Genomic DNA, 25,547 nt, shown 5'->3' with positions numbered 1-25,547 from the left:
TTGTGACGTCCAAGCCTCGTCACAATTGATTTTAACAAAAATCCATCGGAGGGCAGGACCATTGTTGAGTGCCCATGCTTCGATGTTCTCCGCCACCTCCATGGATGGGTGTCGTCTCCTTTCCCTTCTCCCTAGTCTGCAAAAATTCAGTTTGCTGCTTAATCATGATCTCCACACCTCATTAGGTGAATCGGAATCCTTCAAATACCAAACTGTTTGGCACTTCCAAAGCCGCCAGAACCCGTATGCAATGGATCTCAGCAGTTCATCCCTTCTAAACTCCTGTGCAAAACGATCACACAACTCCAACCATATGTCTACGAAGGTCCCCCCTGCATCGACCGAACACCTAATTGAATGGGGCATGCAAACCAGAACAGTCGTGCATAGTTGCACCGAACAGGAGATGGGCTACCGACTCATTGGGTTGCGACAGGATGGGCATGCCAAATCAACCTGCATACCCCACCGCCTCAAATTACATTGCACAGCTAAATAGTTCCGACAACATCTCGGATGAAGTGACGAATCTTGCCAGCTACGTTCAATTCCCAGATTGATTTCCATAGTCGTCGTCCTCCTCTATCAACACTAGTTCCTCCATCCCCTCGTCTTCCAAGGAGACCATTGGAATCCAACTCCACTGCCACTCGATACCCGACTTCACAGTATAAAGCCCATCTTTTGTAAAATGCCATATCAAACGATCCAAATATCCAAATCGACTAAGCACCATGGCCAGAATGGAATCAGCCTCATCCTTGTTAAAAACACGACATACCGTATGCACATCCCATTGGCGCAAAACAGGATCAATAAGATCTGATACCTTCTCCGACAGCAAAGGTGATGGTGCCCTAACCGTGAAGTGGTAGGGCATCGGCAACCACGGATCTCGCGTAACATGAACTGACTTTCTGTCTCCAATACGCCATCTTAGCCCTCGCCAATAACACCGCCGCCTTTTAAAATACTACGCCATCCCCATGACGACTTCCGCCCCGTGCCGATAAAGAGCCATTAGGAAAATATTTCGCTTGCAGCACTGATGAAGTAGCGAACTTGGCTGTGATAATAAGCGCCAACCAATCTTGGCAAGCATAGCACGGTTGAAGCAAAACAGGTTCTTAAACCCAACCTCCCACAGTACTTCCTTTGTGCAGCGTCTTCCATTTTGCCCAGTGTAACCCCTTATCGACCTTAGCTGCCCCACCAGAAAAAAAAGAGTGCACGAAGGATATCCGCACACACACCTTGCGAAAGTAGGAAGCAAGACATAGTATATGTGGGTAGCGCAAGTGCCACCGCTTTCAACAACACCTCCTTCCCAGCCATGGTTAGAAAATTCTCTGCCCATCCATGCACCCGTGCCGCCACCATCTCCCTGATCTCTTCAAACACCACCTTCTTAGAGTGGCCAAACTCAGATTGGAGTCCCAAGTACTTCCCAAAACCTCGCCCCTGGGAATATTTAAACGTCTTGCCAAGCGATCACGTGTTTCTAGTGAACACTTGGTACCAAAAAAGAGAGAACTTTTGTCAAAGTTAACCTGCTGCCGGAGCCTTTTGCATACAGATCAAGGACGTGGTTAACCATATCTATTTCTCCGTTAGTGGCTTTACAGAATAATATCGAATCATCTGCAAATAACAGGTGGGAGAGCGATGGGCTACTGCTAGACACCTTGATACCATGCAACAACCCCCTCCCGCAAAGTGGTGTAGTAGCGCTGTCAGTCCCTCCGTGCAAAACAAGAACAAATATGGAGACAATGGGTCCCCTTGCCGCAAACCGCGTTGAGGCTGGATAAAACCTGACGGCATACCGTTCACCATAATATTGTAAGAAACTGTAGTGACATACCCCATCACCCAATTGCACCAGCGATTATCAAACCCCAACTTCCGCATCATGGCTATTAGAAAGGGCCATTCCACACGATCGTATGCTTTCGCCATATCCAACTTAATCACGACATCAGACTCCGCCCCACGTGATTTTGTCTTTAATGAGTGGAGCACTTCATGGACAATCAAGACATTGTCCTTTATTTGCCGACCGGAGACAAATGCCGTCTGATATGGGCTAATAACATGGGGAAGCACTCGTTTCAGGCGATTCGTTAAGACCGTCGATATCACTTTATATATGACATTACATAACGAGATCAGTCGTAGTTGTGTCATTCGAGTAGGACTTGCCACCTTTGGGATTAACAAAACATAGGTATGATTAATTTTCTTCAACATATGCCCTATTCGGAAGAATGCCAAAACTGCAGCCACCACATCCTCTCCCACAATGTCCCAATAATTATGGTAAAAACCCCCAGTGAGCCCATCCGTCCCGGGTGCCTTAGTTGGAGGTATTTGAAATAGAGCCTCTTTAATTTCAATCGCTGTAACTTCTCGAGTGAGTTCAAAATTGTGTTGTTCCGATACACAATGATCCACGCAGTTAATAATCTCCTCAAACTGGAGAAAAGCCAAAGATGTGAAGAGCTGTTCAAAATACCTAACAACAATGCCTTGTATCCCCTTCTCATCATCATGCCATTCCCCTAATTCATTCTCCAAGCCTCTAATTTTATTTTGTTGCTGCCGCTTCACAGTTTTGGCATGAAAAAACTTCGTATTCTTATCACCCTCCGCAAGCCATTGGACTCTAGATTTCATCTTCCAATACACTTCTTCTTCTTTAATAGCCACTTTGAGATCTCGTTCCAACGCACAAACCTTAGACCAATCAAACTCCGGGGCTTGATAACAGATTTGAAGTTCCTTAGTAAGCTCTCGAATTCTCCATTGCGTGTTTGTTTTGGCACCCCTCCTCCACTGCAGCATATTCCCCCCGCTGCTTTTAATTTTTCCACCAGTCGATAACACGCAGAGCCCCTACAATTCCACCTCCAACTATCTTGTACAGCTGTTCAGCAACCCACTTCCTTACCCCACCTGTTATCATAAATAAATCTTCTCCGATGTCTCACTTGGACTGGCTCCGCTTCCAAGAGAATCACAGCATGATAAGAGCCTGATACCAAGTGGTGTGAAACCTTGGCATCCCCAAAGCGATGCACCCAAGAGGATGATGCCAAAGCATGATCAAGGTGTTCTTGTATACGTCCTCCTTCTCGCCTATTGCTCCAAGTAAAAGGGTAACCAACAAACCCCAAATTGAGCAACCCGCAGTTGACCACAAAATTCCTAAAATTGCGCATACTACTTGTGCTGCGGGGAGTACCCCCTTGCTTTTCCATAGCTTGCAGGATGTCATTAAAGTCACCCAAAAGAACGACCGGTTCCGGAAAATTCACCAACCTTGTCTGAAGAGTTAACCACTGTTGTGCACGTATTTTCGCGTCAACACTAGCATAAATGGCCATTAGCCTCCATAAATCTCCTTTTTTCACGTCCTGAATTAAAAGTTCAATAAAACAATCCGAATACTTGGACAGAACAATCAATTGTGGGTCCTTCCAAAAAGCACATAAACCACCACTAAATCCATGCGCGTCTATTGCACACATGTACGGCATATCCAACCTTCTTTTTAAAAACTCAATGATTTCACTACTTCTACTATCACCATCTTATCATGACTATCAACATTGCCACTATCAACACCAACACCATCACCATCACCATCACCGCCATCGCCACCACCGTCATCGCCACCACCTACGCATCCACCACCACCACCCACCTCTATCGCCACCACCACTACCACCCCCACTATCAGCCCTATCGTCACCACCGCCAGCATCATCACCATCATCGCCATCAATTAAATTTAATTAAGCTCCATCAACTTTATAACTCTTTTAAAATCTAAATTGAATACACCCCTAAGATAAGAAGCATAATCTATTTCATTCATCAAAAGGTAGCAATGGAAATTGAATGGTAGGTTTTAACGAAACCACTTTTTCCATGCCTTTTTGTACACACTCTTTTCTGTTGAATGGAATTGAAAACTATCGCTTCCTATAAAAAAAGAAAAAAAAAGAAAAAAGAAAAGAAGAAGAATGTAGCAATGGAGATAACAATGCTCATTCACAATAATTAACTCACATTTACTTGACTTATTTAGAAAGATTGTTTCTCAAACACTTCTTAATATATAAGATGTTATTTGGTTATTTAAGAAGATATGCTTCTCAAAACTGACTTCTTAATAAGTTGAGAGACAAGGAAAAAGATGTTACTTGATCGGCATACCAAATTTATTGTGCCAAGTTATTCAAGTGCTCCATTTGAATTAGGATTCGAGCACCCTTTTCTCAAATCATAAACAACAATCTTAAACTATTGGACTTATTTTCTAGACAACTTAAATATAAAGCATTAGCATTTATAATGTGAAATAACACATTTTTTAATAAATATTAAACCAACAAATATTTTCATGTCCGTACACAACTTACTTTCTAGACAATACTATTGTTATCAAGTCTTTCATACAATAGTAGATATGAGCATCATACTAATTTATTTTGTTGTTGTTGTGATCTTTGATTAATGCTACTCTTATCATATTTGTATACCACATTCACTACCGCTTTATATGGCAGATGAGATAGACAACCACGTCAATTAAAAAGTGTTAATAAATCATAAAAGAAAAGAAAACGTTAAATTAATTTTAATTGATGTCGTTGTCCACCTAATTTGCCACACAATGTGATATGAGAATGTGGTAAGAGTAGCATTATTCTGATAGATAATATCATAGAACACGTTATAAATGGTAATTTGCTTTTTGTGTAGGATACAAAATGATATACATTCTAAGATTCTCAATTTCTATTATCTGGCAAGACATATAAGATAAGTATTTTAAAAATGCAATAATTAATTGTGTTTTGAAAACTATTTCTATATATAAAATGAATTTTATACCACCAAATCATGTGAGACCCAAAAAAAAAAAAACGTTATAAATGGTAATGTTATTTTTGTGTAGGATACAAAACGATATACATTCTAAGATTATCAATTCCTATTATCTGGCAAGACATATAAGATAAGTATTTTAAAAATGCAATAATTAATTGTGTTTTGAAAACTATTTCTATGTATAAAATGAATTTTATACCACCAAATCATATGAGACCCCCCCAAAAAAAGAAGAAGGTTATAAATGGTAATTTGCTTTTTGTGTAGGATACATTACAAAATGATATACATTCTAAGATGATCAATTCCTATTATCTGACAAACATGTAAGATAAGTATTTTTAAAATGCAATCATTAAGTATATTTAGAAAACTATTTCTATATATAAAATGAACTTCATACCACCAAATCATGTGAGACCCCAAAAAAAATATAATTGTCGAACAAAATATAACTGTAATAAATTAAGCATATACAAAAACAATACTACCACCAATACCATAAGTCATCATTCTTCGATGTTAGTTTGACGTAGCAATGTTTTATTTGTTTATAACTCTTGTAAATTTTAATTTAATTTAATTTTTTTTATCAACATTGATCAATATTAAATTTTTTCTTTCCAAAAGGTCGTCTAGTACTCTTGGTGATGCAAAAAGCTAAAATAATCACTATGGTTACATTACAGCCAACCACCACTTTAGCCCCACTTGATTCAAGGCAATGTACTATGTTGTTGAAGCAACAAACCACCAAAAGCTTTGTCAATTCATCAACCATAGGGACTGTGCCCACTTTCAATAATACAAGAGGTGCCCAAACCAACTCTTATTTATTTTTTGGGGAACTGACTGACCCATGATTCATACAACTCCAAATCTAAGTTTGACAATTGGACCAGTGAGATGAGCTGCATGTGCTCAAATAAATTTTACCATTTTTATAAGGATTTTCAGTTGTTGTAACCCGAATTATGACCCTAATCGAATTTAACCCGTATTCGAGTTTTAAATTCTGTTAGAAGGTTTTCTAAAGATAAGAATCAGAAACCGTTTGATCTCAAAAGCTAGCTACCTCCGGAAGTAGGGGGTAGGGGGTAGGGGGCTACCACTTTATTAAAGTTGAAGTAGAACAATTGATGAATTTCAAAACTGAAGTTGAGAGTAAATAGAATTAATATCTGGAAACAGTCAAATCTTCCCCACAAGCAAACACACAGCATTCATTTCCAACCTGTTCCCCAACAATTATGCACAAAAATGAAGGCCAACCTTAACATTAAAATTTCAGAATTCCTAAATTATAATTTCACACAAATATTATTGATGAAAATAATTAAATAATTAATTGCTGCCAGTTGTATTCGTTTCATTTGCGTGTATATATATATATATATATATTTCAGAATTAAATCAGGTTGAGAAACCAATGAAAATTAAAGAAAACAAAGAATTAAAATAAATTTTCGTATATTCATTGCCAAAGCCAATGGCCGGTTGTAATGTAAGCCTGTAACTGAAACACACAGTGACTTTTGCGAAAGCGAGATGAATGAATGAGAGTGAAGAAGAAGACGACGACGAAGACGAAGACTTCTCCAGAACGTGTGGGTGGGTTAGCTGGAGCTTATTTTTACTTTCTTTTGCTATTTTGACAATACTAACCCTTTTCAACTCTTCCTCTGTGCCTTGCTTCATTTTTCGTTTGAGGGTAGTTTTGTCCAAAGAAATAGAGCCAAAGAGAGAGAGGGAGGACGGGGTCGACCAAAGCAGAGCTAGCTCTCTAGTGAGAGAGAGAGAGAGAGAGAGAGAGAGAGAGAGAGAGAGTGATTGAGAGAGAGAGAGAGAGAGTCTAACAGATTCTCCACCAATCTCAATCTCAATCTCAAGCTCTCAACTTGTGGAGAAGACAAGTTGATGATGGTGAGAAGAAATTGTTTGCTCTGCAAATTCTCTTGTGGGTCTTTCTGTGGAAGGCCTCTGGTGGGGTTGGGGCTCTGAATGGTCGCCTACCAAATGATGGAGGAATTGAATGCTTTCACCAATGGCTCACTGGTCTGCAAATGTACTGATAAGGGTCTGAAATGGAGGTAGGTAGGGGGTGACTCAGAGTATTTTTGTTTCTCTCTCCCTTTCTGCTCACTGATTGTTTTAGGTTCCTTCCTTATCATCAGTTGAGCTCAATTCTCTAGCTAATTGCAATCAGGGCTTGGTTTTGGGTAACAATTTAATTAGGATTTATGAGGGTTTCTTCTTCTTCTTCTTCTTCATCTTTTTTTTTCTTTTTCATGTCAATTTCTGGTCACAGCCGGATCGGCGAGCTGAGCTGCCTGCGGTTGAATGCATTTTACCATTTCTGTTGGCCTTTCACTTAACTCATGCATATTGACCAAACCCTGTTATTAGTTGTTACATTTCATTCATATCAGAAGAAGATTCTCTCAAGATATTATAATTTGCTCTCCCATAATCTTTGCCATTAAACCCAAAAGTTAAATAAGTCAATTTACACAGATTCAGAAGATGTTTTTATTTCTCAGTAGTTACAGTGGATATTCCTGCTTTAATTTCGCTTCTATTGTCGTTCATGTTTTCCATGTTTTCCAGAGCACAAAATATGGCTGGCCTTTAGTTGTTGAGAAATATCTGCTGTAGATGATTTTGAGCATTAATTACAGAGATGTTATTCTGATTTTTCTTATCTGAAAGGAAATATTTTTTCTTCCATGTACATTAATTTATGCATTACATGTTAGGTCTGTGTTGTCATTGTGAGGAAAGTATTTGTGCGTTTGGGCACGGTGAGTTCTTGCAATGGGGATAAGCAACAGAGGGGTTTTCTGATTCCGGTTTTTCTGCAAAACAAATCTGCTACAGGGAGACCAGAGTGTTACAGTCTGCAATAAAGATTAATGAAACAGAGAAGTGAAAAAGAGACTTAGATAGTTTGTAAATTGTAAGGGCTCAAGGATGAAGTTTGGAGGGGGATTTTTGCTTCCCCAGGATGAGGATTTACGCTTCATGGATTCTTGGGTACCGGCGACTCCGGAGAAGCCAATTCCGTTGAAGCGTCATCCGATTCCGATCCCAGTCAACCCCCTTGGGAACCACCTGCAAGGAGCAAATTGGCAACAAACTGGAATTTCAAGGGAGCATGTACAAATGGGGGCTAGCTACAATGACGTGACTCAAACGGTTAGCCCAAATGGTCAACTACAGAGAAATGGAGGGCATAATGGTTATGATGGAAGTCTGGCTGAGAAAAATCAAATGATAAATCATGTTGCGTGCTCCTACAGTACAGGCTCCTTCACACAGTTGCTCTGCCCTGACAACGCAAGTTGGAACAATAATCCAATTACCCAACTGCTGCATGATAAGACAGCTTTTGTTGCCTCTGCAGACAGGAATCTGAGCAGAAATGTGGACTTAGCAGTGAACACACCTCTAATTCCTAAGTTGCATCCTCAATTGGGCAACCAAGGAAACAACTCAGGCTGCTCCTTGCTAACCAACCAAAATTGCAGCAATGGTTCATATTCTTCAAGTACAGTGATGAGCAGGTCCTTGGTTATGGATTTTCCTTCTCAAGTTGACGCAAGTCAGACTGATTCCAACTCAGTTCATTGGTTATTTAGCAACCAAAATCATTGCTCAAGTTCAAACCCATTGAGCAATGGTGACAGCTCATCCTTGATATGCCAGAGTAAGTACTTTAACTCAGTTATGATATTTCTATTATATATGCAAATGCAACTAAGATTTTCCATAAAAAATTGTTCGAAAGAATAAGTGTTATTATCTATTCTTCTAAAATTTCATTGATAAAAACTATAGTTTGAGGCAATGATCTGTATGCACTGTAATTTGTTTATGATATATGTCTTCTAATGTGGCTAGTTGCACTTGAAAGCCTAAAACTTTTACCCTTGCACCAAACAACGGCCAAAGTCAATACATAGATAGCAATAAGCAATGTCTGAAATATTTCAGTCTTATTGAATTCTTTTGAAAATGATAAATTAACGAAGGTGAAATATTCATCACTTGGGTGTGCCATACTACATTGTGAATCGTCTTGAAATCATACTTAATTATAACTCCAAGCGACAGAATATCTTAATGAACATACAAATTACAAAAATCCCTTTATTGTTAAAACTACTTGACAGAAAAAATTGCTTTTATGTGCAGATGGTTTCCCTGTACAATTCCTACCAAGCTATGATCTAAACTCCTCACCAAGAACAGAAGCAGATGCTGCCTCATGTATTGCCAGCCAACACCCATTCACAACAGATCAGGCCAACAATGTAGAGAACAACGAGCTTTTTGCAATACTGAAATCCTTGACAGATGAAAGTGCTAGTGTGGAAAAGGACAAGCAAGTGAAATTAGTTATGTCTATAGGAGATGAAGCAATTCAAAAACATGGTGACGAACTCTTGCAGAACATTGTGGAATCATCATCTGCAGCCATTTCTACACCATACAAAAAACACAAAGATTCTGACTGGGAAGGTGACAGAGGGATTGATCTAAACAAGACACCACAGCAGAAACCACCCAAGCGAAGAAAACACAGGCCCAAGGTAATCAGAGAAGGCAAGCCCAAAAGGACTCCAAAGCCTGCAACTCCAAAGAATACAGAGTCTAAGGAGAGCCAGCCAGCAAAGAGGAAATATGTAAGAAAGAATGTCCCAAAGGAATCCCCAAGTCAAAAGTCAGATGTTACAAGGGAAACAGCAGACCATAATTCTGGAAAAGTTGCAAAATCATGCAGGAGAGTTCTAGATTTTGGTTTGGAAAACACCATGGATGAAAACCAATGCAACACAGTTCGTCAGCAAGAGGAGTTGCAACAAGGAAACAAGAGAATTATTGATTTGACTTTCGAGACTCAAGGGACGCATATGGGCACTGGAACCAACCAGGTTTTTAAAACAAAGCCAGCTGAGCCAATGGGCCTACAGCATGAATTGACGGTAGAAAACCAGATGCCAGGAACTATGAGTAACCCTACCCCTTTCATGAACCATATTCCAAATAACTATACATTCCTGCCAGAAAGGAAACCATCTGCAGCCCCATTTGCTACAACAAAAGACATGCATATGAAAAATTTGAATGTCACAAGGAGACATGTGGAAAATGATATTTCAGATTTATGCCAGAGAAGATGTAGAGATGGATACATTCCCATCCAGCAACATAGCCATGCTGAAGGAATAGGCCAAGATGTCATTCAAGCAAAAACCAACTGTGAAAACCTTCAGAAGACTAAAGAAAATATCAACCAGGGCGGCTCTCAATCAGTACTAACCGCTTCTCCCTTCCAAGTGAAGGAAGGGGATCCAAGAGGGATTACTTCCGTACTATTGAACACACACATCTTTCTACCAATCATCCACCTAGTTCATTGTTGTGCCATGATATATTTCAGTTTAATGGCCATCAAAGAAATAGTTGCACTCTCAGCAAAGAATTTTCAGAAAGTCATAAGAAACAGAAATTTGAGAATGGATGCTTGAGTATCTGTGACATGCCTAGGAAATTTACACCAGTTGAGGACTGTCTGGGAAAAGTTGAAAGAAAGGGGGAAAATAATGTCAAATCAATTGGAAAAGTGATAGAGAGACAGAACAATACCTTATTGAGTTCTTACATTGAAAGTAGCAGAATGATAGAGAGACAGAACAAAGGAATCAACAAGTTTACCAGTGACAGGTACACTCACTCCATCGCTTCTGGGAATAATTTTCTGAATCAGCAGACCTCATCCAAATCACATTCCTGCCAAGGATTCGCTCTAGTGCATAGCTTTTCTACCCATTCCACAATTGAGACATGTGACCAGCTTACCTCATCACCTCCCAGAAAATCCTTTCAACCGGGAAATGGGCAGGTATTTCAAACTCGCAAAAATAATACGTCAGCAAAGAAGAAGACCGTGGGATCCAATATATCGAAATCTGTTTCATCAGGTACAGATAAAGTCCCGCAAGAACAGGATTCCTCATATGATTATCAGCAACCTTCTGCAAAAGCGATAGGTACTTTCCACCTTAAGAAACCTCTGAAAAATGAATCATCTCAATAATTACTTTGAACTCCCTTAATGATGGCAACCTCTTTATTTTGATGCAGGGTTTCCGGGAAGAACTAGATGTAGTATTCCAGTAGACGTCATCATAAATCAGTTTAATGGTCTGAATCTCAATGGAAGCTGCAGCAAATTTCTAAAGCATGAACGAAATGCACTTGTCCCATACAAGGGAGATGGTGCAGTTGTTCCCTATGAGAGGTTTATTAAGAAACGTAAGCCACTGCCTAAAGTAGAGCTTGACCCAGAAACAAATAGGATATGGAATCTTTTGATGGGCAAGGAAGGAAGTGGAGGGATTGAAGGAAATCATAAGGAAAAGGAGAAGTATTGGGAAGAGGAAAGAAAGGTTTTCCAAGGACGAGTTGAGTCATTCATAGCACGCATGCACCTTGTTCAAGGTACAATATCTTATATTTTAGTCTTAAATTGGATTGTCATGAACTACCATGTTGTATGTGTTATAACTTTGACATGGCCATCTACACTTTTATGAGCTCTTTAAATAATTTAAATGCAATCTTTTACAAAATAATGAAGCTCCAAACTGGAGAGGGCAGTTATCATGATCATCCTGTCCTGCCTGTCCAACTGAGAAACTGAACTGCAAGTTAAGCCACCTAATCTAGTAACTTAACTGGACCATTTACAGTGTAAGCCCCAGAAAACAAATTTTTTGTTGTTGATAATTTAGATATCTAATCATTATAGAAACAATAGCTTCACTCAAGTTTTTTTCTTCTTCAATGCAATATTAACAAACAGTTATATAGAATTAGGCTGTTATTTTGTAATTGAGTAAATATATAGACAGTAAATTAATCAGCTTCAGAAGCATTTCACTTCTGATCTCATTTAGTCCCATCTTAATATATAGTCTGATAGGAAAGGTGATTGATACATGAGCCTTATCATTACCTAAAACATGATTAACTAGGAAGACTTTAAATAAATATTAAAAAAAAAGTTTACAACCCACCCGACAAAAAATAGTTTAGTTAATTATCTAAAAGACCTGCAGTCTGGCCATGACCAAATTGTTAAACCAGTGAACCATGACTTATTTGTCTGAGCTGATGTCCAGTATGATTTTGATAACTATGCAATGAGGTTCTATCGGGCATGAAATCCGAACACTTAAACAATGATGAGAAATGTAAATGAATAAGGATATGGTTAACAAATATATGAGCATCTTAAATTGGAGAACAGTTGCTAGTTTAACCAATTTTTCTGGTTAAACTACCTAATTTAATAGCAATCTGCAGCGTCAAACAAGAAGGCGCAGAGTATTCAACTTGATAGTCAATATCAAAGATGTAAACTCAGCCTAGCAAACTCACTTTGACTGCATAAGAAACATATCAACCAGGCCAATCCTACTTTGGCAAAAGGATTTTTTAAGTGTGAAAGTTGGCATGATTTGTAGCTCACTTGATTAGACAACAGTTAACAATATTACTTTTGCTGCTCATGTTCCAGAAAAGCATAAATTCATTATAATTTAATAGCAATCTGCAGCGTCAAACAAGAAGGCGCAGAGTATTCAACTTGATAGTCAATATCAAAGATGTAAACTCAGCCTAGCAAACTCACTTTGACTGCATAAGAAACATATCAACCAGGCCAATCCTACTTTGGCAAAAGGATTTTTTAAGTGTGAAAGTTGGCATGATTTGTAGCTCACTTGATTAGACAACAGTTAACAATATTACTTTTGCTGCTCATGTTCCAGAAAAGCATAAATTCATTATAATTTTCTTCGGTTAGTGGATAGGCAGTTATTAGATAACATGCTGATAAATCCCATGATCTAATATTATTCTGCACAGGAGACAGACGTTTTTCAAAATGGAAAGGATCAGTTGTTGACTCGGTGATTGGAGTTTTCCTTACTCAGAATGTTTCAGACCATCTATCAAGGTACGTTCACAATTTTAGAATGATTATTCAACCAGATTGCACATAAATGAATGTCTTGAAGTGAACAGTATTTGTTTTGCTTCTTTTGCTTTTTGTAGCTCTGCCTTCATGTCTTTGGCAGCTCGATTTCCACCTAAGTCAAGCAATCACCAAGCTCATGACAAGGTTGTCACAAACATATTGGTTGAAGAACCAGAAGTTCAAATGAAAAGTCCAGATGATGCCACCAAATGGCATGAAGAAATATCAAGTCAACCAATCTATAACCAAATGTCTATGGCACTCAATGAATCTGCAGAAATTCAGAGAGACAGTGAGACCATAGGGACGGAAAGGAACTTAGTGGAGGCACATAGTCAATGTTTGGAGGAAGAATATGTATCATCTCAAGATTCTTTCGAATCCTCAGTCACACAAGGCGCTGTAGGAATCAGATCGTACTCGGTTTCCAACTCGGAAGTAGAAGATCCTATCACTGGGTGCCAATCCAAGAAGATTCATATGTCCATTTCAACAAATCAACAGATGGAGAAAGTGACCAAGTTTCAGGACTTGTACCATCAAGTAAATGGAAGTTCAATATTATATGATGGATCCAAGAATGGGTATATAGAATGCGGACAGCTAAAGACAAGATCAGACAGAATCGATGATCTCAATGGCATTTCTTCGTTCACAAATCTACTCAATCTTTACAATGAAACGGTTCAAGTACCGGTTGCTCCTTCCAAGAGCAATCAGTTGCACGCGTACCCAGATTTTGGAGAACTAGAGCCATGGAGATTTGCAAATTTCAGTGAGGAAATCATATCTTCTTGGCCTTCAACTGCTTCCAGGTTCAATGTCAAAAAAGACGAAAAGAACAAAAGCAGAAATGAAGAACTGTCAGGAAGTGTTGTTAATTCCTCTGTGCAACAGAATATTTTGTGGCCTTCTCAAGAAACGCCAAAGATGGACCCATATGCATCGTTCAGACAGCAGTCAACAGACCAGCAAAATAATTCTCAACCAAGGTCAAGCAATGGATGCAATCAACCTTCCTACTACAGTCATCAATGTGAGGGGAACCAAAACTTCCAGTTAGAAAAAACGTCAGTCAGAGAGCCTGTAAAACATACTGAACCACTTCTGGGAAAGAAGAGTGGTAGCATGCAGCATGTCCAAAATGTCAATGAGCTCAAAAAAAATTCTTGCAGTATCGTTGATAGTATCTCTGCAGTGAATAAGCAAATACACATGGAAAATCAGTCAGTTGATTCAAATTTACAGGAGCAATTATATTCCTATGGGCAGTCACATAATGAGGCAAATACAAATATTTCCAAAGGAAGAAAAGGAAGGGCTGGGAGTGATAAAAAGAATGCAGTTGACTGGGACACGTTGAGAAAACAGGCACAGGCCAATGGTAGGAAAAAGGAAAGAAATAAGGAAACAATGGACTCACTGGACTATGAAGCACTTATAAGTGCTAATGTTAAAGATATTTCTGATGCAATCAAGGAGCGAGGGATGAACAACATGCTAGCTGAGCGAATCCAGGTTCTCTTCTATTAGTTTTCAGTTGAAAGATCACATGTTTGTTAAGAGCATCATCTTTTGCTTCATGATTACATCTCTGAATAGGTTAAGACGTCATTCATGATAACATTATTGCAAAAATTTTGTAGGAATTTCTAAACCGGCTGGTTAGGGAACATGGAAGCATTGATCTGGAATGGTTAAGAGATGTTCCCCCAGATAAAGCAAAGTAAGCCTTTCCAAATAATTTATTTTCTTCTAAATCGTTAGAACTGTCCCGTTTTGCCAGTAAAAGGCTATCCAAATTGGAGAATAATGCACTGCAATGCATCAGCAAGATTTTGTATATAATTACCACAAATGATTTTTCTGCAGGGATTATCTATTAAGTATACGGGGATTGGGCTTGAAAAGTGTGGAGTGTGTCCGGCTTTTAACGCTTCACCACCTTGCTTTCCCGGTAACAATTTTGTGGCTGCTAATTAGTTACTATGTTATTATTGAGGACATCTTATATTCAATGAAACTATGTTTCTTCTTCGCACCATAAAGGTTGACACAAACGTCGGAAGGATAGCAGTACGACTGGGATGGGTCCCTCTCCAACCACTACCCGAATCTCTTCAGTTACACCTCCTAGAAATGTAAGAATTATGTTTCAATATTTGAATGCTTAACTTTTCCAGCACTTGCAAATGCTAACAATATTCCTTTCTAGGTACCCAATGCTGGAGTCAATTCAAAAGTATCTATGGCCAAGATTATGCAAACTTGATCAACTAACCCTGTAACCTCATGGCTCCCTAAAACCATTCATGTTAATTTGAGAGCATTACTTTCATGTCCTAAGTTCATGCAGAATTTTGTTTTTCTTTCAACTTGTGGTTTTACTGATTAGTTGACTATTGAACTACAGCTATGAGCTGCACTACCAGATGATTACATTTGGAAAGGTATGCATGCCGTTTCATTAGATACAAAAATTATCTATAATTAATCAAAAAATCAAGTCCTCATGTTTTGATTCATATGCAGGTTTTCTGCACAAAGAGTAAACCGAACTGCAATGCATGTCCAATGAGAGGAGAATGCAGACACTTCGCAAGTGCTTTTGCAAGGTTCGAGCTGTAGTCTCTGCAAAATTACATGTATACTGCTGCTACTCTGCAGGCAGATAAACACATAAGCAAGTCATGATAATCTTCAGATATTTCAAAGCATGGGATCCAGGCCTAATTAATTAGCTATCAGAAAGTCTATAAAGAATTTAGAGTAGTAGATAGTTTCATGGAGAACCCATAGTTGTATTAAGTGCTGTATGTTTCACTAATCACATGGAGCAATTAAGAGAAGTAAAAGAAATACATATTATAATGAAATCTCAGAAAAAAGAAAGTACCAATAAAACTAATACTAACCATGTTTGCTGCAGTGCACGACTTGCCCTGCCAGGGCCAGAAGAGAAGAGCATTGTGAGTTCAAGTGTTTCAGTTGAAGCCGAGATAAATCCTACTGTAGCTGTCACTCCCATGTCATTGCCTCCACCTGTTTCAATTGCTGAGATAAATCCTACTATAGCTGTCCCTCCCATGTCACTGCCTCCACCTGAAAACAACTCACTTCAGAAAGCAAGTACTGAAACTAACAAGTGTGAACCAATCATTGAAGAACCAGCAACGCCAGAACAAGAGTTCACAGAGCTTTCGCAAAGTGACATTGAGGACTTATTCTACGAGGATCCTGACGAGATTCCTACCATCAAACTCAACATGGAAGAGTTCACAGCGACTTTACAAAATTATATGCAAGAAAATATGGAGCTCCAAGAAGGTGACATGTCCAAGGCCTTAGTTTCCTTGAATCGAGAAGCCGCTTCTATCCCTACACCCAAGCTAAAGAATGTCAGTCGACTCCGGACAGAGCACCAAGTGTAAGTGTTGTCTTCCCTTAGTCACAAAACCACATATGCTTGTCTATACGCTGGACACAAATTCAGCTAAAGTAGGACCAAATTCTACTTTGAAGAAGGTTCGCAGAATATCTATGATTGGATTAATTTGAACAAAACCACAACATGTCAATCTAAAAACACATCCTGGTGTCTACATATTGAATTCGCCACCATCAGAATTCTTGTATTGGATTTAAAGAATTTATTGCCTAGGAGCCAGTATGTTCTGAGTTTTGGCATACACACCTATACACAAACATTTGTACATGGACATGGCAATAAATTCTCTATGACACACTTATACATCCCATGGTGATATGATGCAGGTATGAACTACCAGATTCACATCCACTCTTGGAAGGGGTAGGTTAAAATATTAAATTAATATCTAAAATATGTTGTGACCCACATGAAGCATTCTTATTCTCAATTATGCACAATTAAATTTTACAGATGGACAAACGAGAGCCAGATGATCCTAGCCCATACCTTCTTGCTATATGGACACCAGGTACGCTCAAAACAGAACCTTCCTGAAATTGTTTGTCTTATAATAGAATTTCAAATAATCTCCAACAGTAACTAAAATACATGAACTCACAGCACTTAGAGAGCTGAGAGGCATTGTTGAGAATCTTGAGGGCATGCCATTTTAATGCATTTGATTATATTGACCAAGTTAGAACTCAGAATACGGATAAAGGGATGACCTAAGGCTAGCTAATTTCCTATCAGAGATATGAAATTAATTTTATAGATTTTGCTATGTGATACATTTATTTTGCACCACTGTATACTAGGTGAAACTGCAAATTCAATTCAACCACCAGAAAGCAGGTGTGGCTCCCAAGACCAAAACAAAATGTGCAATGAGAAGACATGCTTTTCATGCAATAGCATAAGGGAAGAAAATGCTCAAACAGTCAGAGGGACAATTTTGGTGAGGAAAATTAATTGTGATTTTAGTTAGAAGACTACCTGCAGTTGTTTACTGTAAAATAATTCAACTTGCAACAGATACCTTGTAGAACAGCAATGAGAGGGAGCTTTCCACTCAATGGCACTTACTTTCAAGTTAATGAGGTAAGTCTTATTCAAAATAATCTCCATGAAGTTTATCTACTGTGCAGTCTGGATTAAGTTATTAGCAGCCAAGAAAGTACCCCTTTGTGCAAGTTAGATTAGCCACAATCCTGCACTCATGCAACCCAATTGGTCAAAAAGAGTCTCCTATCTGCCTACCCTCATGAAAAAAGCTATTAACTACTTCATCAGCTTCTGTAAGCCAGAATGTTAGAGGCATTAATTTCCAGATTTACAAGCAAACTTCTATCACGATGCAGATGTTCGCAGATCATGATTCTAGTCACAGCCCAATTGATGTTCCAAGGGGGTGGATATGGAATTTGCCAAGACGGACTGTATACTTTGGAACTTCTGTATCAACAATTTTCAAAGGTAAGAGAAATCCAGATACCAGGGTTACTACATAATGTTAATAATTAAAGATGTAAAGTTTATTTACAATGAAATACCTGTCTACCAGGTCTATCGACAGAGGGAATTCAATACTGCTTTTGGAGAGGTATGTGATAAACTTCCCGTTCACATTAATTTGTCTGCTTAGTTTGATGATAACTCTTTAGGCACATAGTACAGAAATAAGATAACACAACATCATGAATTTAACTTCCAACACAAACTACTTAATGTTTGTAATTATATCTTGTTCCAGCACTTAGTCTAGTAGGTTGATCACTAGATCATATAAGTGCGTTTAAAATATTCCAATATCCTAGAGTGAGTCACAATGGAAAACCAATGGATTTGATAATTTGAGTAACTAAATCATTTCAACATAACACTGAACTGATCAAGCACCTTTGAAGTTCAGACATGGTGAAGGAGATTGTTAATTACACAATCCTACTGCAAACATTCTGGTCTAATCATGAATATTGTCAGCAATGGGAATGATGAATAATACTACTTTCCACAATAAGGTAATTACACTTAAAAAACTGCATTTAGAAATTAAAGTGCACAGCAATAGGCATTGGATATTCCAGAGACCAAGGATTACAGCTGTGTCACGCTCACATGTTTCTACCAATTGAAAAACTACATCATTTTCCATTGTTTATGATCACAATCATCAATAGCCATCATATATCTCTGCATATTTCATGATATTACAAGTTTGGGCTTTCCTCCCATGCACATTAAATGCGCATATGGGCTATTAGCTATTAGATCATTAGATCATTATCCATATGCACAACTCATGCACATGAGTAGAAATCATTGGAAGTGTAGTTTAATACATGAATCTATTAAAACTAAAGATTATTTATACTACTAGATTATAACTAAAAATGGACTGATTTTTAATTAAAATAAATGTATATCAGAACCTTTAACTCAGTGCCCGTTGGTAGCCTTGTTGTTTTTGGTGTTAATGTTAGAAAGAAAAAGAATACTATTAAAGAACCGATGCCTGTGACTTAGCAGACAACTGACAAAATGACGAACAAACTTATCCAAAAATTTGAAATTTATTAATCTGCTCACGGGCAGACAAATGTCTCTGAAGCAAAAGGAATAGTTAGAGGCCAACTATCCAGAACGAACTTGTGCCTTCTTCATACTTAAATCACTCTTTCACAAAACAGTTTACCATTGGACCCCGCAGCATTTACTTTACCATTATGTTTCATAAACTTTGATAGTGTGGCTAGGTACACCATTTCCAGTCTGCGGATTACTAATAGTAAAACTGTTGTAGTTGGCAGAATAGTAATCCTTAAGACGTTTAAATTTTCACCAACAGGAATCAAGTGCTACTAACTTGCATTACATACTAACAATTAAGATTCTTCTGCATAAAAACATACTGCATGGATACAAATCTAACCAAACCCCGACCACGGCAGTACTATGCTTGTTGACCTGTAAATCGTTTTCAGAACTCAGGCAAACTCATGATAGATACTTGTGTTCCTCTTGGTTAGGAATTTGGTTCAGTTCCGAATCTATTTGTTGACTGATTGATTTATTGGCAGGATATGTTTGTGTGAGGGGATTTGACCGGAAAACAAGAGCACCACGACCCTTAATTGCCAGATTACACTTTCCTGCAAGTAGGTTGACCAAGACCAAAAATGAGGAGAAAAGATAAAAAATACCATGATGCAGACAAGATTTTGATTAGACATACCGAAGATTACTGACGGTGTGAGAAGAAGAGTGACTAACAAATTCTAGCACATTCAATTCAATTATTCTTCCTCTGGCATGAGATTCATTCATTATATGACAGACGGGCAGCAGAAAGCAATTTTCATACACAAAAATGTGAGATCTCGTGACGAGTTGATTGGTAGTCTGTACATAATTATAATCGCTTCTTTCTATTCTTTCAATAAATGCCCAGAATGGAATAATCCTTGTAAAACTATCAATGTCAAAATGCCAAGAATGTTTTGCTTGCATTCATTCTAAACAAATCTTAGATGTCCCAATTTGTCAAGTGTATGAACAAAGTCACAGCTAATATTCAAATCACACAGCACCAAGAAACACGATTGAAGACTTTCATCAAATATTATTATACTGCTGAAAAAGGCTTTGATTCATTTGAGTCTAACAACCGATGTTGCGATTGCGAAGGAAATGTTATGTCAGCTGTTGCATTGCAACTATGACACTCGAATAAGTGTCTATATAAAAGAAGAAGATAAATTTGCATAAATACCACCTAAACTTGGGAGCTTTAGTTTTAAAACATAATATAGTTTACTAATTTGGAAGATAGGAATACAATTTTATCTAATTAGTATAAGGCCAAAGACCGAAATGTAGTACCTAATTTTACAAAAATATCATTAAAAAATATCAAAATTACACACAATGCCACTCCTTTTAAAGCAAGCATACTATGCCACACATCCATATCCAGCCGGATACCACTATCGGCCAGCCACTTGCCGGGCACCACCGCCACCAACCACCATCGCTGTCTGCAGGGACCAACTCCGTTGATTCAACTTTAAAAAAAAAGATTTTGTGTCATTGAAGGGACTCAAACCTTGACCCTCAAAGAAGAAAGGCTCACTCACAAACCACTACACCAAACTTGGTTTTGAAAAATTTATTCAGTTATACAATATTTACATAAACAATCAACGGTTTTTTTAAATAAAAAAAATCATTTCAACACATATTCACACAAGAACTGCAAATAAAAACAGAAACTGTAACAAAAATACAATGCAGATATCAATTATGTTAAAAAAAAACAAAAACAAAAACGAAAACAACTACAAAAACAAAAAATTGATTTTATAGAAGCAAAATGAAGGAACCAAGATGAAAGTACTAAAATGGAAATTTCAATGCAGAAACGGAAACTGCAATGTAGAAGCGGAAACTGCAATGCATGAATGGAAACTGCAATACAAAAATGGAACTTGCAATGCTGAGTTTGGGCAAAAATGCTCAGCTCTGGAGTTAAACAAAACAAGACATGTTGGTAAAATACTCTATTTCTGGCAATGCAGTTTCTAAAACTATAATGCAGTTTCCAAAAGTCCAATTTTGAGTTCCCTTGCTCTTGGATAGTTCTACTCTTCTCTTGCCCACCAAATTCCTCATATGGGTAGCCTCTACTCTTCAAATTGGTGAGGTTGAAGGCCAAGGAAAGAGCAAAAATCCAATTGTAATTAAATGAAAACTACAATGCAGTTTCGAAAAGTTCAATTTGAGTTCCCTTGCTCTTGGGTAGTTCTACTCTTTTCTTGCCCACTCAATTCCTCATCTGGGTAGTCTCTACTCTTCAAATTGGTGAGGTTGAAGGCCAAGGAAAGAGCAAAAATCCAATTGTAATTAAATGAAAACTGCAATGCAGTTTCTGAAAGTCCAATTTTGAGTTCCCTTGCTCTTGGGTAGTTATACTCTTATCTTGGCCACCCAATTCCTCACATGGGTAGCCTCTACTCTTCAAATTAATGAGGTTGAAGGCCAAGAAAGAGCAAAAATCCAATTGTAATTAAATGAAAACTGCAATGCAGTTTCCAAAAGTCCAATATTGAGTTGCCTTGCTCTTGGGTAGTTATACTCTTCTCTTGGCCAACCCAATTCCTCACCTGGATAGCCTCTACTCTTCAAATTTGTGAGATTGAAAGCCAAGGAAAGAGCAAAAATCCAATTGTAATTAAATGAAAACTGCAATGCAATTTCCTAAACTGCAATGTAGTTTGTGCAAAACTACAATACAGAACCTGTACAATGTAGTTTTGCAATACCATTTCCAAATCAAGACAAATGCATAGTAAGTGAGCTTTATAATAAGAAGTTGCAGCTAAATTAGTTATTGCCTGACATAAGATAATTGTAGTTCATGATAAGGAATAGGACATGATTGCAAAAAGTATATTAATGTGACTAAACTCACACTTCAGAATCAGTAATGTAGTTCATGACTAAACTTGAAATTATCAACTATATCTCCATTATAATTTGGTAGGCCAAAGTACATTTTGAGCATTTATAAAAGACAAGAATAGGAAATAGTCAAAATGAAGAGAAATTATGGACTTGTCCTAAAATCATAAGAAAGCAATCATACTTGTAATCAATTATCCTAAGAACTAGAGGATCTGCTTCTGGAGAACATAATCCTCAAGGGATCCAGGAAAATCATAGTTAATAACAAATTTCACGTCCTTCACATCTGCAACCAAATCAAGCACGACACAAAGGGATTAGAAACGAGGTCGAAGACCAATTCATAGGTTGCTAGGTTAACCAATTCATAGCTGTAGTTTTTGGGTTTGATTTCTTTTGATACCTTTCATTGAAGATCTTTCAGATCTGTTCCCATCTAGAATTTGCATAATTTTTTTTTTAATGTTGTTTTTAGTTTGTATTTTCTATGATATGAAAGTTATGCTGTAGATTTTTTTTCTTTTGTTTCAAATTACCATTTTGGTTTTGGTCTACAATCTTTTCTCTCGTATAATAAAAAAGATAGATTTTCTTATGATAGAAAAAGAATGACCATTTTTCTTTTCTGGTAAAAAATATGAATTTTGGGTGGTTTACTATTTTGATACAGAGGAATTTTAGATTAGAAAAAAAAAAAAAGATACTGAAAGAAGAGGAAGAAAGATTTTGAAGAAAAAAAAAAAGTAAGGCATTGATGCAAAAAGTAGGAATTTTGCATTTGATTATTGTTAATAAAAAAATAAAATAAAATATTGATTTATTTAAAAAAAAATGTTAATTTTAGTCTGTTGTTTGGTGCAGAAATGAATAAGACTGGACTCAAAGCCTAGCCAGTCCAATCCAATGCTTTAAAGCCCATCCTAACTAGTCCAAGCCAGCCCACCAAACAGGGCCAAAGAGGAGGAAGGATAGGTTTCATATGGAAACCTACCATCCAACCAAATGTGGATGAATAGTTTTAAACAAACTAATGTGTAATAAATATTTGTTTCAGTACAATCATGTTGATAACATCCTCATAGGTCATATCAATGAGAACAGAAAGGACTCGGTACAGTCTAAAATTTGGTACAGATGCTTCAAATAGCCTTATTAATCAGTGTTGACGTAGAAAAATGGTTCGCACTTCCCCGCGCAACTTAGTGATGTTGGGCCTTCGGTATGCTCTGGGCCTCGGTAGAGCGCGTGATCTGCAAGATAACAAATGCTCGGTAAGACCTAGGGCACCGGTGTGGAACCGCCGAAGGCTCTCCGATGCTTAAGTAAGTACGGATTTAGTAAAGTTGAACTACAGATCAATAGGCTATATGCCGTAAGTTCTAATTACCTCTATTTTGGGGAATTGTGCTTCTTTTATAGATCTTGGAGGTGCGCAAGTTGTGTAGAATTTCGATGTGGGACTGTAGACATCGATTGTGGGCTTGCCACATGTCCTAGAGGAGGAGGTTGCCCTAATCGTTGGATCGGTAGGCTGGGTGCCGAAGGCTACCATAGACCCAATCTTGTCCATGCGTCCGATTCTCATTGGCTGTTTATTTTGGTATAAACAGGAGTCCCCCAAGTTCTCTTTCGAGAGTTCTCAGAAGGAGACTTGATATTCTCTTTGGCAGGAAATGCTATCCTACCGCTCGCAACTCGGTGGATGGAAGGGCTCAATCTTGCACTTCCGTGCGTTCTCGGTCCCGACGCTGGGGGAGTCGAAGGACGCCGAGAGTTGATGTGCGATGGGATTGAGGCGCTTTGTCTTCGTGGCCCTACATGCGTCAGTCATCCACAGATGAATGACACGCGTGCGCAGCATTAGGTGCGGCGACACGCGCCGCTTGGTTTTTCGAGGCGCGTTGCGAACCCTAGCCCTATAAATAGGGTCATTCGGAAGAGAGGATCACTTTGCATTTGTGAGAGAAGCGAGAGCTCTGTTGAGGCGATTTCTGGCGAGAGCTAACGGCAATCAAGGCGATTTCTGGCGTAGCGAACGGCAATCAAGGCGATTTCGCACATGAATGGTAATCAAAGGTACGTCCTTCCTTGGCATGAATTAGAATGACCATAGGGTTCCGTTCGGTAGTCTAGTTGCCATAGGTAGTGATGTAGGGATCGATAGCATAGTCTTCTGCATGGCCTTTAGTTTCATTTTTCCTGTTTTGTAGATGTCCGATAGCAACTTACTGTTCGAGAGTGAGCCCAATGCTTTCGAGGGGGAGTCATCGGACGGTCTGTTCGATTCAAAAAGTGAGGCCGTAGGCCCGTTGCAGAGGATGGAGAAGATACCGATGTTGAGATACTCGGTGAAGGCCCAGCCTCCGTCCCTACCCACGACATCGGTAAGGGGCTCATGGTAAGACAACTAGTGCCGTTGGCGCGGTTTACCTTGATGGTAGCCATTTCGCATAACCCAGACGGTGAGTCCGGATTGGTCGTCGTTAGAGGCCTCCACGCCTTGGGGAGGCAGCTATCAAACCTTCTCCCGCCTAGGGCCTCCATAGTGTATCCTAGCAACCCTAGGGTGCCAATAGGAGTACCGAAAGAGCACCATTAGGTGTAGATTACCTATAGCCCAACAAGATTACCGAACGAGAGATTTCCAACTCGAGTATTGCATCCCAGATTCGGTGAGGATGAGGATCCCGGGTCCTACCAAGTCTCTCAGAAGTTTAAAGATGGCGAAGTCGTCTTTTCACCGACGTGCTTCTCCAAGGAGTTTGGTTACCACTACAACCGGCGGTGCAGAGAATATTGGCGTAGATCACCATGCGCCAGTCAATACAACCCTAACTTCGGGTGGCGCTGATGGGGTAATCGCTGCGTTTGGCATTGCCGAAGAAGGAGAACCTTCCTATTAGCAGTTCTTTTACCTCTACAGCATTACTAGTTCTAAGAGTGCCGACCATGGTGGTTGGGTTCGAGCCAACCGCTTGAAGCCTTCCGAACGAGGCCATTTTGTCGCTGCCTCGCCGACCTCTCAAAAGTCGTGGAGGAATCGGCGGATGCTCCTTTCGGCGAGGAGTCGCCGTCGGATAGCCTGTCCACTTCCACATCTCCACTACCTTCCAAATAGCCGGTAGGTTGACATACCGTTCGGTAAGCCGATTGTCGTTTCTTTCTTGTGAGATCTCAACCGTTGTGTTTCTTTTGTAGGCAAATTGAAGCAGCCGAGTCCTTTACAGTCGAGATTCGCTAGATCAACAGGTGAGGTTGAAGGTCCCTGCCGTCGAGAGGTGTACCCCAGTTTCTCTTCACCGTGAACTTGGTCGAAGCCGGACTTGCCAATCCTGCCAAAGTAAGTGGACATCGTCTTTGCGTCGTCATTCATATATTGCCGATGCCTTACCGATCTTTTTCTCGTGCAGTGACGGAAGAGAGAAAAGCTGCCGAGGCGAGAAGAATGAATGAATCCTCCAAACGGCACCTGATAATGGGCCTGCAAGGGAAAAAGGCGAAACAGCGGTGGAGGCGTTGCCGGTTCCGTCGGCGGGTTGATCCGGACGGCGGGGCGTGCGGCAGCGATCGGCTCTACGCCGAGGCGAGGGCAACTACTAACGCCACCTCCTCCAAGGCTGCCGGTAAAGGCCTTTGACGGTGGATCCGAGGCGGAGCTGGCACCCAAGTGGAGTCGGAGAGGAGGTGTCGAGGGTTACCCTTGCCGCC

The 25,547-nt window shown here is 39.1% G+C and overlaps 1 protein-coding gene and 1 long non-coding RNA gene across 2 annotated transcripts; one reads left to right on the top strand and one right to left on the bottom strand.

Annotated features, from left to right (window-relative positions):
* The first annotated feature begins 6,847 nt into the window (after positions 1–6,847).
* On the top strand, positions 6,848–19,900 carry LOC103338965 (transcriptional activator DEMETER-like). The gene is given in 21 exon segments (XM_008242240.3): positions 6,848–6,989; positions 7,777–8,605; positions 9,094–10,218; positions 10,221–10,952; positions 11,047–11,403; positions 12,835–12,925; positions 13,024–14,464; positions 14,593–14,672; positions 14,819–14,903; positions 14,996–15,087; positions 15,162–15,230; positions 15,360–15,396; positions 15,479–15,561; positions 15,876–16,373; positions 16,721–16,757; positions 16,848–16,905; positions 17,195–17,334; positions 17,412–17,477; positions 17,738–17,852; positions 17,941–17,979; positions 19,457–19,900. Coding segments are annotated over 20 exon segments (5,997 nt in total). The 5' UTR covers positions 6,848–6,989; positions 7,777–7,869; the 3' UTR covers positions 19,573–19,900.
* A 2,898-nt stretch (positions 19,901–22,798) lies between these two features.
* Positions 22,799–23,569, bottom strand: LOC148915100 (uncharacterized). The gene is made up of 2 exons (XR_016122823.1): positions 23,227–23,569; positions 22,799–23,089 (listed from the first exon to the last, which is right to left on the bottom strand). It is a non-coding gene; the product is annotated as an uncharacterized LOC148915100 (long non-coding RNA).
* Between the last annotated feature and the right edge of the window lie 1,978 nt (positions 23,570–25,547).

Source organism: Prunus mume, linkage group LG8, assembly GCF_029339155.1.
Source record: "Prunus mume cultivar Tortuosa linkage group LG8, ASM2933915v1, whole genome shotgun sequence".
NCBI lineage: Eukaryota > Viridiplantae > Streptophyta > Magnoliopsida > Rosales > Rosaceae > Prunus > Prunus mume.
This window is presented reverse-complemented; position numbering and strand designations above follow the sequence as displayed.